This window comes from Lotus japonicus, chromosome 1, assembly GCF_012489685.1.
Source record: "Lotus japonicus ecotype B-129 chromosome 1, LjGifu_v1.2".
NCBI lineage: Eukaryota > Viridiplantae > Streptophyta > Magnoliopsida > Fabales > Fabaceae > Lotus > Lotus japonicus.
In genome coordinates, this window is record NC_080041.1 from 68,210,656 (window position 1) to 68,230,731 (window position 20,076).

The 20,076-nt window shown below is 36.3% G+C and overlaps 1 protein-coding gene across 1 annotated transcript; it reads left to right on the forward strand.

The window, feature by feature from the left end:
- Window positions 1-10,616: 10,616 nt before the first annotated feature.
- LOC130742548 (protein trichome birefringence) lies at window positions 10,617-13,838 on the forward strand. Its single transcript, XM_057594645.1, has 5 exons — window positions 10,617-11,827; window positions 12,161-12,353; window positions 12,443-12,636; window positions 12,748-12,906; window positions 13,047-13,838. Exons 1-5 carry the CDS (start codon window positions 10,929-10,931, stop codon window positions 13,405-13,407), a joined length of 1,806 nt encoding a protein of 601 aa, XP_057450628.1. The 5' UTR covers window positions 10,617-10,928; the 3' UTR covers window positions 13,408-13,838.
- Window positions 13,839-20,076: the final 6,238 nt, after the last annotated feature.

Here is a 20,076-nt window from a genome sequence, read left to right on the forward strand (position 1 = left end):
GGTGTGGACGACACATATCATGTCAGACCTACTTTATCATGTGGCTTGCCGAATACTGTTTTAACTCATATATTTTGTATCATTAAATAGGTCAAGCCACTCTCATATATACAAGACCCATGTTATCACTTAGGAGGTGATTATGCGATAGGCTAGGGTTAATGATGCATAAAGGGGGCGACTTGCCTTCAATTCAGATATGTTCGTCTGAATACTAAAAAAGACTGTGTTTTAAATTATCTTATGAGTCTTAGCTTGGTCTTCTAGAGTTTTCTAGAGTTCACATCAACATCGTTAACATTGGAGCCCAATGTGAGGCTTTGGTAAAACTAGGTGCCAAGGATACTATCATCATGAACACACGATCTAATGTGAATTCATCTGGAAACAAAACAAAATGTTCACCCAAATGTGTTGCAAGCAGGGATAATGAATACTTTGGAGGAACTATGTCACCACAATCAACATTTGTAGACACATGTGACCAATCTCACCCAAGGGTTGAGATTAGCGAAATGGTGAACACCCTTTTTTATAAGCCAAAAAACTACAACAAAAGAGGGTACAAAGTGTACCTTAACCCATGTATAAGACAAACTTGATAAACAAAGTAAACAATGTCAATACCAATCAAAAAATAGAAATTAAAGCCTTCAAGCCTACACCTAAGTTAAGACCAAGCTATTGTCTTAACACTTTCCAAAACATATGAAATGCATATATTATCAAGGGTTAATCATCTACTTGGTCCCCGCCTTTCTCTCGCCGTCTGAAATTAGTCCCTCCTCGGAAAATTTACAAATCTGGGTCCTCTCGTTTGCAATAAGTCTGGAGCCGGTCCTCGCCGGAGCCCGGAGCTCCGGCGAGTGATGAATAGGCATGCTGACTAGATAAATGAGGCTGACGTGGCAAGAGAAAAAAAATTAAAAAATTACATGTCAAATTAATTACCCAAATAAACCCTAAATTAATTAACAAAATCAATTCCCCAAATTAATTCTAAACAAAATCAGTTCCCCAAATGAATTCTAAACAAAATCAATTCCCCTAACCAGCCACCACGTCCCTTTTCATCTTCACCTACGAACCCAGCCACCATCACCCAGAAATCCACCCCCACCTCCAGCAAGCTCAACAACCCACCAACCCCACCCATACCCAGCCACCGAGAAACCACCACCCAAACCCAACCAGACCCGCCAGTCACCACCACCACCCTGAAACCCACCCCCACCTCCTGCAACCTTAACAACCCAGCAACCATTTACTTCCCTTTTCATACGACGACCACACGAACACCAAAGAGAGACTGACAAAGAAAGAAGAAGAAGAAGCAAAACAAGAGCAAAGGGCAGATCGAGAGCCTCGCGCCGCCGTCACCTCCTCTTCTCCAGACCTTGTCTGTGCCATCGCCATCTCCCTCTCCGATCTGAAGCTCTACACGCCACCACCTCCGATTGCCTTCGTCGCTGCTGCTTCTTGCTGCCCTAACCCAGCGCCGCCGTCACTAATCTCCACCTCGTGAAGCTCCTACGACGGCGAGGGTGAGGGTGAGGGTGAGGGTGAGGTTTGAAGGGAGGGAAGAGGTGGGTGTGTGTCGAGCTGGAGGAAGTCGCGGTTATGGTTGGGGGTGGAGGTTGAGGTTTTAGTGAGTGGTGGTGGGCGTTTGTTGGGGGTGGTGGCTGTTGGGGTTGGGGTGGTGAAGAAGAAGAGATGATGAAGAGGAGAGAAGAAGAAGAAACAGAAGCAGGGAACCCTAATTTGGGGAAATTGGGAATGATCTTAGGGTTTGAAATTGGGATTTGGGTTAATTTAGGGGGATTTGGGTTAATTAAATCGTTTATTTATTTTTTATTTTTTTTAATGCCACGTCAGAAAAAATTATCTAGTCAGCAAGCCTAATCATCACTCGCCGGAGCTCCCAACTCCGATGAGGACCTGCTCCACACACTTTCCAAACGTGAGGACTTAGATTTTTAAATTTTCCGGGGAGGGACTAATTTCAGACGGCGACACAACCACAGGGACGAATTAGAGGATTAACCCTATTATCAATTATCATTGTTAAAAATTAAATAATGTCATTACCCATCATAATTAAGAACAGCTGGAGCTATACATATGTGAAGTCCTTCTTGGAGAACTTTTTCACAAAAGAGCCCAATAAGTTATGAAAAGTTAGCCCGACAAATAACAAGAGGTGTTGTATGTACATCAAACCAACTAAGACAATGCAGCCAAATAGAGTGAGAAACTAAGGGCCTGTTTGGTTTGAGAAAATATTTTCTGTTTTCATTTTCTAATTTCATTTCCTAAAAACTGATTTCATTTTTAATTTTTCAAAATTTAAAAAAGTGTTTGGTTTAAATTCCTATTTTCCATTTTTTGAAAATGAAAACATTTAAAATGTGTTTGATTCAACTATTTTCAATAATTGATATTATATCAGGAAGCTCATCAAAGTCTACCAAAGGATTATCCTCCAAAGACAACATTACAACATATTCCTCTAGATCCCAATTGGTGCATCTAGACAACACTACAACATATTCCTCCATATATCCCAATTGGTGACAGAAGCAGTAACACCAAGGAACATTTTGAAACCAACCTTTGCAATCCTGTTAAACATTTCTCTAAAATCAACGCACCTTGAGATATTAGATTTAGCTAAAAACGCCTCAACCAAACAGATCGATTCCTATATTATAATCCATTTTGTCTAGCTGCTTGTTAACCTCCTCAACCTCTGTCAGATTTGGGATCAATTGACGCTCTCAGAGTTAGGGGTTATGATGAGAGAACAAAATGTGTCATCGGTGAGTCCAATATAAAACACCAAATACAGAGAAGTCTAGGTAATTAATCACTCAAAAGCAGTTATAATAGCAAAATCCATGTAATTTATCAGATAATGACAATTGGTAGAGATACACCAAAAATGATCCAAATCGATGAACGTTGCCTCTGGCCATGACGCGAACGGGTGGTTCCAGGCGCAGTGATCGCTAGCGGTGGTGCGAGTGGTTAGAAAGGACTGAGGTAGTTGCGGACTGAGGTGGCTGACGCGACATAGGTGATGAATTTAGGAGACTTGCACAGTACACAGGCAGGGAAAAGAAGAGAAATGATAATAACCGACCCAAAAGTAAAAAGAAGATGAATGTGTTTAATATTACATAATTGCCACCGTGTTTTCTCTATTCTGTTTCCATTTTTCACGAAAACACTGAAAACAACATTTTTTATTTTCAAATTTGAGTCTGTTTCTGGAAATATTTTCACTCAAAACATTTTCTAAATTTTAACCAAACACGTTTTCACCTCTATTTTCTATTTCCAATGAAAATGAAAACAGAAAACATACAAACCAAACAGGCCCTAAGTGAATAAAAAATGAGAACATGTTTCATAACCGCCGTTGCAAAGGGAGAATGAACCATTATCGTGTTCTAAAAATAAACCCTCTACCAAACAAGTTATCTCTTGTTTATAGTCTTCCAAGATAAACTCGCAAACAAGAAAGTGCTTCACAAGTTATCTCTTGTTTATAGTCTTTCAAGATAAACTCGCAAACAAGAAAGTGCTTTTAAGCCTAAAACTAAAGCACTTTTAGAAACGCACTATCCACAATACCAAAATTCTATTGTAGAGAGCTGGTCTTAATGAAAAAAATCAACTGAAATATCAGCTTACCTATAGTATAGAGATCACGAACAGCTTGATTAGGCATACTTTGTTAATAATCTGCTACAACAAGTTAGCTAATGGTCTGTCATATTCAAATAACTCCATTCTCCACACTAACTCCGACCTCCAAACACCATTCTCACACTTTCCCATTTCTGCCACCATATTTTCTTGTTGTTTTGAAATTGAGAACAACCTAGAAAAATCTTTATACAACACTTCCTTTCCATCTCATGGGTCCAACCAAAATGGTGTCCTACCTCCATTCCCAACCTAATCAACAATTTTTTTAACCCAATTATTTCATGTAGGAGCAATTGAAGCCCTTCGAATATCTCTGCACCAGAATGATATTCTTTTTTAAAAGCCTCTTTGTTACCAAAAATCCTACATTTCCATTCCTTGCTCCTAAGAGCTCCCCCCCTATAGTCCTTTTTCTCCGACAATAACTTCCAACGCCACTTCTCAAGCAAGACATTATTAAGCTTGTCAAAGTCTCTACAACTGCGCGCCTAGTTTACCCTCATTTTTATCTTTACCATCAATGTTTCAATAAACCCATAATATTTTATTTTTCTCCTCAACGCATTTGAAGTTATGTAATTTAATGATCACTAACAAATGTGTCTTATAATAAAAGAAAAACAAAATAAAGGTAGAGAGGCGAGGACCGATTTAATCAAGCATATATAAGTATATAACCACCTAATAAGAGATGAGTTTCTCCACAATGACAATTTATGCTCCACCCTAGTCAAAATAGGCTCTCATGTACCACCCTTCTTTGCCCCGCACTTATAGGAATACATAATACTCATGGAGATTGTAGACAAAAGATATCACCATAGTTGAGCAATTAATGAAGTATTGGTGCAAACCTGCCAAGCATTTTACTATTCACCTCTGCGCCACCTAACTTGCTTTTATGAAAGTTAATCTTGAGACTTGATACGAACTCAAAATACCATAGCACACGATCTTGATTAACGTTAACAACTCAAAGTTCTCAAGCGCACTGTTAATTACCAACATGTTGTAGTAGATTTACCTAAAAAATATGCAACATCTGCAAACTAAGATCGCCTAGGTCAAAAGGGAATTCCCAATTCGCATGTGCCAAGGCGAATTCCTTGCCACTCTAACGTTCCTCATGAAGAAACACCTCAGTTACTGTGAAGGAATACCAAGCTTACCCATTGCCACCTGACTAGATGCAAACTTGATTTTCTCAATTTACCCCAAATCAGGCTCGACCCAACACTAAGTGAGGCCTAAAACAAACTTTAAAGTTGTGCATTTTTTTTGAACCTTTTTATCTTAGGCTTGATTTTTGAGGCCTTTTTTGACTTAGTAAAAAAATTGGGGCATTTTTTACTTGATAAAAAAATAAAGATTTAGAAGCCTAAATCAGTTGTTTATGTGGTTTTACCTTTGGGCCGGCTTTGTCCCAAACCAAGTGAATTATACGCTTCAACCACATCACCGTGTCCAATGTAACCAAAATTACTTGATGGTATTAATTAGTTTTGGTAAATAGGTTTTTTACATTATTAAAAGTAAACCTTTTTTTTAAATAAAAAAAAATAAACCTGAAAATGCAGATTCAAAGTAGTATGTGTTATAAATAATTAAATACCGTACCATATATATTATCGATTATTTCAAAGGATGGCCCTTGAAGATGTGAACGGGTTGGTTAATATGGCACCGCCTCATAGGCCACGCACTTGAAAAGTTGACAAATGTGTCAACACATCTTTTTGAATAATAATATTATTTTCTGAAAAAATAAATAAAAATAGAGCCGACAGAGATGGTAATCAAAACAAACAAAAGCGCGTGTATTGTAATTAGCTACAGACGAGCGTGAGAGCAGAGGAGCAGCAGGTAGGCGTCAATCCAAACCGTTGAGTTGAAGTCGACGGCCACGGGGATCGTAAAATCACTGTAACCAACACGCTATCACACGTACGGAGGTCTTTCTGGTACGGTGGCAACACAGATCGAGATTGCGATTGTAACCAAAAAAAAGGAGTAAACAATATAAAGTTTCAAAAAAAAAAGTTTAAACAATATAACAAACTTTAAAGTAAAATAAATCAATTTCAAATAAAAAAAATCAATATATAAGTATATATCTATCATAGTAGTAATTCGTACTAACTCCTGAAATTATCTTAATTAATTTAAATGATTAAGTAATATTTTAACACGTGTTATGAGTTGAAATTTTACAATATACATCAACATATTACTAAGTTACTTTATGCTAAAATAATTTTAATCTATATTTATGCAGTTAAAATACAAGCCATCTTTTATTAAAAGATTTAGTCATCTTTCTTATTTTTTCATAAAGATTAGAGTTTAAGCCAACATGAGTTGGGTTGACACAATTGGCTTTAGGTTTTTGGTTTAACTCTTACCTCCCATAAGTTGAGGGTCCGAAGGTCCAGGGGTCTGTAAAATTTCGGTCGGTGGACAATCCTTCTCATGGAGATCCTCCGACGTTCCTACACAGGAGTGAGCATCAACTGACATCTCCAGCATGTCAATGATGCCTTGCCAAGTAGTCTAAAAGTGCTCTCCGTTCTACCCTTCTTGTAAAAAAATTAGGGTTTAGTAATGATTTTTAACAACTTTAAATTTTGAAAATTTAAATTGTAAGTAACTCTTTTTCCTTCACCAGATTTTCCCAAGAGGTTTTCCCTGATAAGGTTTTAACGAGACTTGCTTTCATTAATCTATCTCCAAGGAGGTGGTGGGTGGTGGGCTAGTTTTTTACTAGTAGACGGATCTTATTTGTTTTTTATCCTCCAAAGTTGGTATTTAGAATTTATTTTTCTCTTTCCCCTCTTATATTGGGTTGAAGTACCCTTTGTACTTCACTTCAATAATATCTCATATAGCTTACCCAAAAAAAAAAGTAACTGCCCAAAGAGCACATCTTGCAGGGTTAAGTCTAGTAAGAGTTATGAAATATAAATGGTGAAAGGAATGAAGGGTGATGGGTTAGAGTTCAAACACATAATAAAAAAGCTAATTTAATTAATAACAACTAATATTTGCCTATGAAAATTACGGAATAATTTAATTTAATCGCAACAATTTTTTTTATGAGATTTTCTGTTGCTTATAAAAAAAAAAGATTGTGCGATTTAGGTCCTCTTATTTTAAAAGGAGCAATTTTCATCCCCTTTATTTGTGTTGTTAACAGTTTTGGTCCATCCGTTAATTTTCCGTCCAGATTTGATGATGTGGACTTCATTAATTGACATGGCACCCAAAAACAAATCCACATAGATAATTATTTTCCAAATCATTTTTTATATTTTTTTATTTTTCAAACATTAAAACCAAACCCACCATCTTCTTCTTCCTCCCTTCAACCACCATCTTCTCACCACCACAGCACCACAACTGAACCACCCCAACACCACCACCACTCTCTTCTTCTTCTTCTTCTTCTTCTCACCACCGCACCACCACCACTCAACCACCACACTACCACCTCCACTCCCATCTAAACCCACGAACACATTCCCCCACCAACCCCAACATTCAGATCAACCTTTGAAGCACATATCAACATTCAGATCCACCATTTTTAGAAGCCATTTCAGCCTAATTTTCCTTCATACTCTCCAAAAATGTCTTAAAGCTTCCAACTTCTACAGAATCCATTTGACCCTCATCTTAATCACATCTCCATCCTGAACGAAATAAAAATAAATCACGAATTGGGACCTGGATTTGCCCTATAGCCGCCGTCGAACCAGCTCTAAATCTCTGAATTGGATTCGTGTGACCTGGATTTGACCATCTGGGTTTTGCAAGGAAAGGGTTTGGGAGGCGATTTGGGTTCCTCGTAGAGGCGATTTGGATGGTGGTGCGGTAGTAAGAAGAAAAAGAAGAAGGAGGAGGAGGAGGAGGAGTGCGGTGGCATGGGAGTGGTGGTGGCGTGGTGGTGGGGGGATGGAGGTTGAAGATGGTGGTGGGGGCTGGTTCAATTAAATAACAATTTATCCCCAAATTCTTTCATCACGTGCATGGCACATATTGTTTTTTAAATTGTTTTTCTAGAAAAAATATGATTTGTCAATTATTTATCTATGTGGAAATACATCTTGGATGCCATGTCATTTAATGAATACCATGTCACCTACTTCCGTCCATATCTTAACGGAAGGACTAAAATTGTTGACAGCACAAACAAAGGGGATGAAAATTGCTCGTTTTATAATAAGGGGACCCAAATCGCACAATCGTAATAGATCAGGGACGAAAAGTGGAATTAAGCCTTTTGTTTTTGTTCGTGATAATGAAATAAGCATGCTGTGATCCAATGTTCCAATTGCAAACGCGGCTACACCGACACGACAATTGGTGGTCTTTTGTGCGGCTAATATATTATTCTACAATGCATGGGTCACAATTAATTCATTATCATACCTGTAAACAATTTTTGAATGCCTTACTTATGACTCGGCAATGCATAATGCCATGACATTTCTTTTTTCACAATTTAACCGTGAGAGTATGCAATGTGTGGTTAAGTGGTTTAGTTATCAATTGTACATGTTTATGAAAACGTGATTTTTTTTTGTAATGTTGTGAGATTTAGTTATAATATTTCACAATTGATCGATCATGTATTCATGTTAAACTATTATTTCCAGCTTATACCAAAATTGATTTTAATATGAAAACAAATCTTTAGAATGACTAACGAGTACTAGTATTAGTGTTCCCACATAAAATTGATTTTAAGATTTCTCAATGGTAAATCAAAGTATCAAACACACTCTTAAATGCATCAAAATGATAAATTTTAGGCTAAAAAGCACTTTTGACCCCTGATGTTTCAACTTTGTGCAGATCATACCCCTCCTCTATTTTTATAAAAGAATTTACCCCTCATGTTCCCAAAAGGTAACTCTGTTACCCTTCCGTTAGAGAGGCGTTTATTTCATAACGGAATGCTGACCTGGATTTTCTTTTTTCTTTTTCCATTAATCCACGTGTAATTTGAAGTTGAAAAAGAAAAAGAAAAAACAGAGATTCAATCCCGATTTGGGGATTTAGGGCTCCATATCCATCGAAGATCAAAGAGAACAAGAACAGAAGAACGAGAACGGAGCGGCGAGGGAGAAAGGAGAGGGAGAAAGAGCGAATCAACCAAGGTGAGAATGAGCAACTTTTCAAGAAGCAGCTCCATGACCAGTGGGTCTTCTTGACCTCTACTTCTTCCCTTCCAACCCCACACATGCTTCTTCTTCCTCACAGCACACAAACTTCATAGCCAAAAGCTTAAACCCAGAAAACTCAGAAACCAGAAACATGTGTTTCAGCCACCTTCTCATCTCAACTGAGTTTTCATCAAGGTTGAAGCTTGGTTCTTCATACAAACACCCATGTTCTTCATAATCCTATATCCAAAACTCTCCTAACCGGCACAAAATCTCACCTTGCACGCTGAAGATATTTTAGGAAGAAGAAAATTTTAATTTTTTAATCACCCCTCTCAAAACCCCTTCCCTTCGAAACTCAGATGATCGAAATACAATAAAAAAAGGTGAGGATTTCCAATCACACTTTGATTTGTTTTGTTTCCACACTCGTATCTGGTGGGTGAGCTATTTTGCCCAAAATTTTCCCTACAATTCACTTTTTGTTTCTATAATCTTAATTGGTTACCTATTTGTTTGTTTGTGCTTGATCAATCAAACCAGATTCAAAACCCCATTTCTATTGTCTTCCAATTTCAGAAGTTAGGGATTTGGGTAACCCTTATCCCCCAAATCGGGTTTCGAAACCCTTTTCCACTCACGTGCCTGGCGTGTGACCTCTATACTTTCTTTTTTTTTTTTCTTTTTCAGTTTTGAATGACACGTGGATTAATGGAAAAAGGAAAATAAAATACCAGGTCAGCATTCCATTAGGTTTTTGACATCTCTCTAACGGAAGGGTAACAGAGTTACCTTTTGGGAACATGAGGGGTAGATTCTTTTATAAAAATAGAGGAGGGGTATGATCTGCACATAGTTGAAACATCAGGGGTCAAAAGTGCTTTTTAGCCTAAATTTTACATTAATTCAAGAATCAAAATGTGAAAGGGGATTGATTCAATAAAAATACACCACCATGTGCACCTAGATTGACATTGGATGAGTGAGATATAAATCAAGCCCTTTTAACTACTAGATTTATAAGTTCAAAAAAAAAAAAAAAACTACTAGATTTATGATTAAGAGGCTATGATTATGAACTCTTTTATGCCTTCTCAACATTTCGTTTTGCATGATTCATATTTATGAGATACACTAATATTAATTAGAAATGAGGTATATTTACGTAAAAGAAAATATCTCTCTACGGCTAGCAAAATATTAAAATATCATACCGTTTACCTAAAACGATGTGTGTTTGAATATTAGTTAAATGTAACATGTAACGCTTATCTCAATATACAAAAGAGTAAATCCTTTAATTGTTTTAAAGTGTTGCTAGCATTTACTTGTATTGATACCAACATATATCCAAACATAGTCTAAAATATTGTGTACATGAGTCAATTCACTAGTATATGTTGTCTATTTTATTGGTTGAAATTTGTATATGATCCATTGCATCATATGAGCCACACACATAGTTTGATAGAATATACATAAATTTCAACTAATAATAAAAAGAGAGGAGAATTTGGGAAATTTATATAGTAATAAACACTAAGAAAGTTAGTAATTGAGTTTTTCATGAGGCTAACATAAAAAAACACCCATGAAACACTTAGGTAAGTTTTGTCTTATAGAGAAAGTCTTTAGTATAGACTTGGGAATTAGGGAGGTGGAGATAGAAAAGGAAGATTGGAAGAAATTTGAGTTAGTAAATTTCTCTATTAAAAGGAAAATAAATGGCACCCAAATCAAATTACCCTTTCTCCTCCCTCTCTTATTTATTCCTCTTTCACTACCATGATTTGCTCTTCTCTCTCCACACTATAGACCCTAGTCATGTTGGTAGTCCAAAGTCTAAACACACTTCAATCTTCATAGATTTTAGTGATAGTGTGATTGGCCAAACATCACTCACCCACTCTTGTTCTCTCTTCTAAGTTCTATCTTCCACAGTTTCAATTCCTCACACATTCATGTGCTGTAACTGCACACAACACTTGAACAGTAACCACCACATTCTCTCTCATCATCATCATCATCATCTCTGATAACACTTCCTTCATGGCTGATGCCACCAAGTACATTCCCATCGGCGGCGGCAACGTCGTCACCGACCTCAGAAGCCTCTTCTCAATCCTCAAACCCAGAAAAACCGTTGCGTTTGCCTATGTTTTTATGCTCGTCTTCATCGCTTTCACTGTTTTCTTAGCTTTTTCCCCTTCTCCTAACGCTTCATCTCCCTGGTTCACCAACATCTTCTCCTCCTCCTCCTCCGCCACCACCGCCACCACCACCACCACCGGTTCCTCTAAATCTCAACTGTCTTCCATTTTCTCCTACTTTTTCCCTAACTCCCCTTCTTCATCCCCAAATCCTTCACCGTCGCAGAGCAACAGTTCTAGATCTAGCAATGCTCCTTCTCCATCTCCTAATCCCAAAACCAGCACAGAAACATTGGCAGCAACCGCTTCACAAAACCAAACTCAGAGATCAGTGAATTCAACCAGAGATGCAGTTTCTGCTCCCAGCACGAACCAGACCACGATCTCCAACTCGAATTCTCCGGTTGCAAGCTTGCCGGTGAAAAACCAAACCACAAGTGTTGCTGATGCTGCTGCTCCGGCATCCAGTGTTCCGGTGGCTTATCCTCCTCCGTTGAAGCCTCACCAGAATTTGAGTTCCGATTCTCCGGGGAAGGGTGTTGCTGTGTCGAAGAATTATACGGCTTCTCTGGCGAGGAAAAAGAGCGATGGGAATAGGGAGAGGGAGGAGTTGATGCAGTCTCTGATGAAGTGTGATTTCTTTCATGGAGAGTGGGTTAGGGATGAATCTTACCCTCTCTATGAGCCAGGTTCTTGCTCTATGATCATCGATGAACAGTTCAACTGTATTCGAAATGGAAGGCCTGATAAGGACTATCAGAAATACAAGTGGCAGCCCAAGGATTGCAAGCTCCCAAGGTATGCAAATCTGGTCAAATCTTGTTTGAAAATTGTTTTACAATTGAATTTCAAGTCAAAATCAATTCTGCTCAAGTAGCCTATGAGTCCAGGAATTGATTCTGAGAAAAGAGAAGCTGATTTAAATATGCTATTAATGGTATTTGTCTTGGTGCTGTTTTGTTCTGGTATTATGTTTTTCTATCTTATGAATGTTTTGTGTTTGTGGAAATTCAACCAGATTTGTCTTTATTGTGTTTGTGTTTTACTTGGTCAAGTTATGTTGGATTTTACTGGATTGGGCCCTTTGCCATTTATTTTGGGATCTCAAGTGGGTTGAATTGTTGATAATAGGTTGGATGGGCATCGAATGCTGGATTTATTGAGAGGCAAGCGTCTCGTGTTCGTTGGTGATTCCCTCAATAGGAACATGTGGGAGTCTCTGATTTGCATACTGAGAAATGCTGTGAAAGATAAAAGCAAAGTTTATGAAGCTAATGGCAGAGTCCATTTCAGAGGAGAGGCCTCTTATTCATTCATATTCAAAGTGAGTATTGAATTCTCCGGAGATCTAGTTTTCTATATTTGGGTGTGTCTGGATTTGCTCCTCATGTTGTTGGTTTGTTGTTAATTTAGGATTATAACTTCACCGTGGAGCTTTTTGTATCCCCGTTCCTGGTTCAAGAGTGGGAAATGCCTGATAAGAACGGGACAAAGAAGGAAACGCTTCGTCTCGATTTAGTTGGTAGATCATCATCTCAATATAAAGATGCAGATATTATTGTCTTCAACACTGGCCACTGGTGGACTCATGATAAAACTTCTAAAGGGTAAAGGCACTATAACTTCCATTTTAGAGTGGTTGCATAATTGTTTTCTAAATTTCAAGTTCAGAGGAAACCTTGTTCTGAATATGAATAAAAATGTCTGAAAATTTCCAGGAAGGACTATTACCAAGAAGGTAGCCATGTCTATGAGGAATTAAATGTTCTTGAGGCATTCCGGAAAGCTATAACAACTTGGAGCAGGTGGGTTGACGCCAACGTAAATCCATCCAAGTCCATAGTCCTCTTCAGAGGCTATTCTGCTTCCCATTTCAGGTAAAGTCAAAATGAAATGAAAGTGGTGAATTTTTATACTTGTTTAGTTTCATTATTACTTGGGGATATATTTCTTCACACTCATTAGAGAGACTCTGGAACTAGGAAACTGGCTGATAATAGAAACTTTTCTGTTTCAGTGGTGGGCAGTGGAATTCTGGTGGACAATGTGATCATGAAACTGTGCCTATTGATAATGAGAAGTACCTAACAGAGTACCCACCAAAGATGAGGGTTTTGGAGAAGGTGCTGAAGAATATGAAAACCCATGTGACCTACCTCAATATCACTAGATTGACAGATTTCAGAAAGGATGGTCATCCTTCAATGTACAGGAAGCTAAACCTATCACCGGAAGAAATGAAATCACCATTGATGTTCCAAGACTGCAGTCACTGGTGCCTTCCTGGTGTTCCTGATGCGTGGAATGAGATTCTTTATGCTGAACTTCTAATCAGAGAGTATCAGAATCAGAAACAGAATCAGCAGAAAAGACCTTAGGTAATGAACTACCAAAACTTCTGCCTCACTTATATCCAATGTTCTAAACTGAAACAGAAACAGATGAAATATACCAGTTTTGTCCCATATCAGGGATAGAAGAAGACAGAAACACCATACAGAAAATGCATTTTCTATTTTTCCCAAAAGATTAACAAGTTAAGTGAAACTATATGTAATTAAGAGTGTCTCGAAACTCTGCAATAAACTTGTTCATATGAATATGAATCCCACGAGTTGGTGAGGAGGGGAGAGAATAGATTGGATGGTTTAGTTTGTCATTAGCAAATGGAAATCATCCATACCCTTGTATCTTAATTTTTTTCTAGATTGAAAAGTTCAATCCTATATGTAAATCTCTGATCAATTAGATTTTGCTTTATGTAATCATATTATTGAGATAAACTATTACAGGATCCATCTTCAGTTAATTTATCTGAGTGAATGTGGATTTCTAATCTTACTACCCCGTGACTTAAATGGTGATGTTCAAACATTTAATCTAATTTAAATTCAGCCAATGCAGTTTAAATGTTTCTTGCTGTTCCACCTGAGAACTGCAGTACAGTAATTCTCTCTGTGTTTCCTGCTAAAACCGTATAACATGATGATGCTGGTTTTGACCATGCTTCCATGATTAATGGGTTTATGATGTAGGAGAAATGGTAGATAAAACGAACCTTGAAAGAAAGTGTCATCAGTTGAAATGTCCAAAATTTCATGGGGGAAAAAAGGACATGACATTAATGTTTTTTCAGCCTGTAAATTGTTTAATTCAATGGCTCATTAATCAAGTAAGCACATGTGTTGACATCATTGACATTTTCCGCAAAATTTTAATCTGGTTATTTATTTCAGTTATGACCGGTTTTGACTTCTGAAATGTGTCTTGATCATTGAGAATCAATTTACTGGCAACAAGTGCAATCGTGAGATGATCAGGAAACTTGCATGCTTTTCTGATATGTCATCTATAAGGAAATTTTTGCATAAAGGCGAGACACTACCGCAAGAAACAAACTAGCAACTAATTTTTGCATAAGATATTTGATTAGAATAGAAGTATGTGGTGAATTAGCTTAGTTCAATAACGTGTATAGTTTTTTGAAATACTACTTTTTTCTTTGACAGCTTTTTCAGTTTAATTTTTTATTCTTGACCTTATTGTTTTTATTAAATTTCTCATTTATCCTTGCTTTTCTTCAGCAAAATCCTGTAAATTACTCTTTTATTTCAAACAATCATTTAAATTCCATTTAGAAATTTAAAAATAAAAAAATTTATAATTTGAAATAAATTTTAGTTTATTTGATTAAACTTAAATAGAATTTTACTTAATTAAACATTCATACAATAAAAAAAATTATATGATAATAACTTACAAGAAATATGCCACTAATTTTTTAGCAGTTAACCCACTAATAAAAGAAATATGCCACTAAATTTGTCGCAGTTAACCCACTAAGTCTGTACTATGAAGCACTAATTGCGAGATGACACAATATTGATACCCTGACACGATAAATTTTTAAAAAGTAGGACACTGGAACACCACTTATATACATAAATGTGTGTGCGCTCGTGCATGCTATATACATGTTACGTGCGTGTGTATAGATAGTTAGATATATTGACATTCTCAAAGTCAATATAAGAAATGTAGTTAAAGCGGTTTTTAGCATTAAATGTATTCTTAATTTATATCAATTTTTCAAAATTGCCCCAACCCACCTTTTAAAATTTCTATTAAATGTGTTGCAGAGAAAATTCAATTAAATGAGGGTAAGTTTGTCAAAAAATAACTAATGCCCTACAAACTTCAAGTTGATTCTTAAAAAAAGTACCAAGATGCATTTTAATTTGACTCTTATAAAAAGGAATGGAGGGAGTAGATCGTACAAATTATCAATTTTTATATAGGTTAAATATGTTTTTCGTCCTTGAACTATAGCGAATTATTGGTATCGGTCTTTGAATTAAATTTTCACTGATTTCCATTCCTTAGTGACATGTAGGTTTTTAATGACTTAATTTTTTCTTAAAAATCTTAAAAAATGGGACTATTGAAGTTTCCAAATAAAAATAGGGTAAATTTTTTTTGCCACAAACAAATATACAATATCTTAGTTCATGCTTGTAGAATCATTTGGAAAATGATGAGTTTGCAGCATATGATGTGACGTATGTTGCATCAATTCCATTAATTTCATCAGATTAATTTCTGGTAGTGTCTCCCCCTCTCCCTCAACTCCATTTCTTTTTCTCGAACTTGTTCTGTATCGGTGTCTCTCACTTAACCTGAATCAGAGTACCATCCTCACCACTTAACCCAGATCGCAACACATCACCCCCATACATTGAAGAATCTTGGAGAGGCTACGATAGTTAAAGCTCACAACTTTACTAATTATGGATAATGAAACCTAACTGGAACGTCGGTGCACATATCACTTGGCCTTCACCGTTCCTATAGAAGTGTATGACTATGATTACAACAATTCCTACTAGCAGACAAGAAACATAGCCTAGAAACCACATTACATTTCAATTAATATGTAATAGTCAGTGAAATAAATACATGAAAAATAAATTAGGAAGAAAAATGGGATCCATTACTTATGATGGTTTTCCCCTACCATTTCCATTTGCCTACAAAAGTTAATGAAATGAGAGATAAATTAGTTGTGTGGATTGAAGGTAAATATTTACTTAAATCTAACCACATAATTTATGTACTTTCACTAAAGGCTTCATAAAGGAATTTCGCCTAAACGAATAAAAATTACCGCTTAATGTACCTAATCAAAATCAGAAAAGGAAGAGAACATACTCGTTTTAGGATGAGTCTGTTTTGATTCTGAATGTGGCGCATAGCGTGGTGATTGTGTCGGTGTTGGTGTGGTTTCACTACAAGTGACACCATAAGATTGTCGATTAAGGCAACGACCGATAAATACATAATTTCTAGATGCATTGTATTCACATCTTCGGCTAGATTTCATGCAACCATTGCATTTTCCTCCATTCACACCACTTGGCCACTTAACCTCAAATCTTTTAGCTAAAACAACTTCCATCTGATCGCCATTTGTGAGGTTGTAAACATCTCTTAAAGCAAGAACTGTGATATTAGCTTTGCACCCCAGATCCACTATGTTCATCACAATTGTAGTTGGAACAAAGTATCCATTATGAATATTACCATCTTGATGCAACTAAAAGATATAGATGCATATTTCAGAGGATATGTGGACGGAAGAGGATCATAATCGTATAATAAAGTATAATTATCATCATTTGTGGTGTTACTGAAGAATGACAAATCCAAGATGACATTAGAAAAATGCCGGGGACAAGTGTCATTCAAGTTCAAAAGATCAAATGTTGCAATTTATGAGATATATATTGCAGACTATGGTGAACTTATACAAGAGGCGTCAAAACTGTTGCAATTAATCACTGCTTATCAATGTTCAAGTTCTAGCACCCTTGTGCTAGTCTTATATATTTAATCATTGCTTATAAAAAAAGTTGCAATTTTGAACATTTGAGAATCAAAACTAATATCTATGACAAAGGATTTCTGGGATTTTATCTCAATTATTTTCATATATTTGTGACACTCAAGTTTAAAGTTTGGGTGTCCGCAATAACTTGGTTGGTTACTGCTAGTCACATTTTTAAAATACGCACAATTGAATGGTGCACAAATCCATGAAGCACTGATTCTGACACGATACAGTGGCACAACATGACACCGATACCCTGATACAACTAAATTTTCAAAAAGTATGACACAAGGACACCGCTTATATACATAAATGTGTGTGTGCGCTCGCACGTGCTATGTGCGTTCACGTGCGTGCTACGTGTCTCTGTGTAGATAGATAGATGGATAGATATATTGACATTCCCAACGTCAATGTAAGTTGGTATCTTTACAAAGAAAACATGACACTGCAAGAAGTGATGTCGGCTCAAGTGTTCAAGTCGCAAAAAATATTATTTTATTTGGAAATTGCAAGAAGTGTCTTAGACGTGTCGTGTCGATGTTGTACGAGTATTGGTGTCATGTCGGTGTCCGATACTAGGATACTCCATATCTCAGAGGTGTCCGTGCATCATAGGTACGAGTAGATGAGTTATGATATATACACACATCTCCACCTCTTTTCCACCTTAATTTATATCTATTTCTCTCTTCTTTAACAATCAAATCAAATATCACATCTTTATTTTTTCTCTCATTTCTTTCTATCTCTCTCCTCTTCCACCTCCCCACACCACACCTCAAAGATGAGGTGTGAAGATATAATTATTCGGAGTGGATCCGAGTTAATACATATCCTATACAACATTGCAACCAATTCAATCAATGATTCGCAGTTAGACCCATTGAGCTGCCGGGCCGGACCGAGTTTGAAAACTATGCATGAAGTAAAGTATTATATGTGTGTTATAACTTATAACTAGTTCAACAATTAGTTTATACAATTTAATTACCAAACAATTCCAATTTAATCAGTTACTTTAATAGTTTTTTACTTTGAAGCTAATTATTATTATTTTATCCGTCAATTTTGCCAAACATACTCCTAAACCTCACAAATTTTGGTTAAAGAAAAATTAGTCAACCACATTGTTCAAAGTAACCAGTGTCTTTGGTACTATATAAACTCCTAACAGCATGCTGTCTCGTAAGAGCAATTGCAGGGTGAAATAGTGCTTTCATTATCTTCAACATATACTAATAAAATTAGTGTGGTATTTGCAAGACAAGAGGACAATTGGAGGACGCTAGAGGACAATAGAAGGATGACATCTGATTCTCCATTCAGTGATCATAGCTATAAGCCTATATGTAGTTTATACGTATATAAATGTATGACTATTTGAACCAATATTTGATTTTAAAATTAAACAATTGTTTAGCTTCTGTATATATTGGGTTGAATCGGCAAAATTTTCTCTTCAGCTTGACTTGCTTATTAGTGGGTTAGGTTCTCTTCAGACTGAATTGAGTTTGGCATAGATGAAAAAACAATGTTCTCAATATTAGAATATTAAATAAAAAATTTGTTGCACATAACTGTTCTATCCAAACTCCAAGAGTCTGATTCACCCACAAGCATACAGTTTAGCCCTCAACTTTAGCGTTCCTCAAGTTTAGCTAGCGTTAGAGTGAAGTTGTCAAATCTCTATTATCCCAGGCTTTAATAGATTCAAAAGATTGTTTTTTGACCTCAGAACTATTTCATTTTATCATGTGATTTATTGGACCATTAATTTTTTTTATTAGTATAATGATTCTTACCTATAATGATAATGATTGACTAATAAATGTGAGGGTTACACACAACTACTTAATCTAAGAGTTATATGTCTCTTTCTCTTTGGTTCATATATACGTGATCTCCTCGTTTAAGGCTAGACTTTGTGTTTATTAGAGTCATCTATTTGCCCCTCCTTAGGCCGGACTATTATAAGTGGAATTGTGAAAGCTTGTAAACTGATCCTGCCTAGTCTTTGTGCTTATTGAACTTGAAGTGTGACTCACTACTTAGGTGAGGCTATCTTTTTTATGCTTCAGAAAATTAGGTGAAGCTACTATGCATGGTATCTCAATAGACACATAACCAAACCTATCTTAATTAAAATCAAAATAAGTTTCGAATATGTCAATAACTAACATAACATGCAAGTTGTCTCAAACAAACAAAACAAAGGTATCATTTGGTAGACCAATTAAAACAATAAACAATAAAATATAGGAGTTCCTACCCATAACAAATCTTAATTAAATTTTCCGAGGCAAAAAAAAAAAAATCTTAATTAAAATCGTATGAAGTTTCAAATATGTCAAAAATAATATAATAACAAAGTCTAAAACAGGCCCCGACCATAAGATGTAAGGTAGTGGTTAGCTCACATAATCCTTTAACTATGAGGTTGAGGGGAACCGATAAAAAAAAAGAGGTTGAGGGGTTTGATTCTTGCCTTTGAGAATGGAGCACATATTGTGGCAATTTATTTACCGTTTAGTATGAATACTCAAGACGAGATAATTAGTCATTATTTTCAACAAGCAATAGCATGAGCTAAAAAAAAATATAAAACACGCGCGCGTTAAATCATGAAAATAAACAACAGATTTCAGTAGCTTTTGATGGACACATTACGGCCAATGATTTGTTCATTCTCAAAACATTTTTCAAATAATGAAAACATGTGCTGCTCAATTTTACTTTTCATTATTTCTTTTACACTCATATTGTTAACACTAGCTAACTTATAAATTTTTTTTCTTTTATAAACTTGTCTTCTCGATCATAACACAGGTAAAGAATATAGAAACATCATTGAGGTAAACTAGTTTTTTTGTATTTACAAATGTTTGCAGAAGGAAAAAGAACAGCCCAAAGTGCTATTTCGCTTGTGGGCTTGTTGCTTGCTAAACCATGGATCGGAGATCTGTAATTGGCGTTATGCGTAGTCCAAATTTGGTAGAACTAGCATTGGGCCCACACTGTGTTAGACCTAATTAAAATTTCTACAAGCTGGACTAGCAAGCCCAATAGAAAGATCACTAAGCCCAAATGGCTTATGTTTAATAGTTAATACCGAGTTTCTCTATTTGTTAAGAAGCTCACCCTTTCCCACATGTGAGAA

Bases quoted from the DNA above. Each gene is read 5' to 3' on its own strand.
- LOC130742548 (XM_057594645.1), top strand. From the start codon at position 10,929: ATGGCTGATGCCACCAAGTACATTCCCATCGGCGGCGGCAACGTCGTC. The intron at 12,637-12,747 runs GTAAAGGCACTA...GAAAATTTCCAG, and splicing joins CATGATAAAACTTCTAAAGG to GAAGGACTATTACCAAGAAG. The intron at 12,907-13,046 runs GTAAAGTCAAAA...TTTCTGTTTCAG, and splicing joins TATTCTGCTTCCCATTTCAG to TGGTGGGCAGTGGAATTCTG.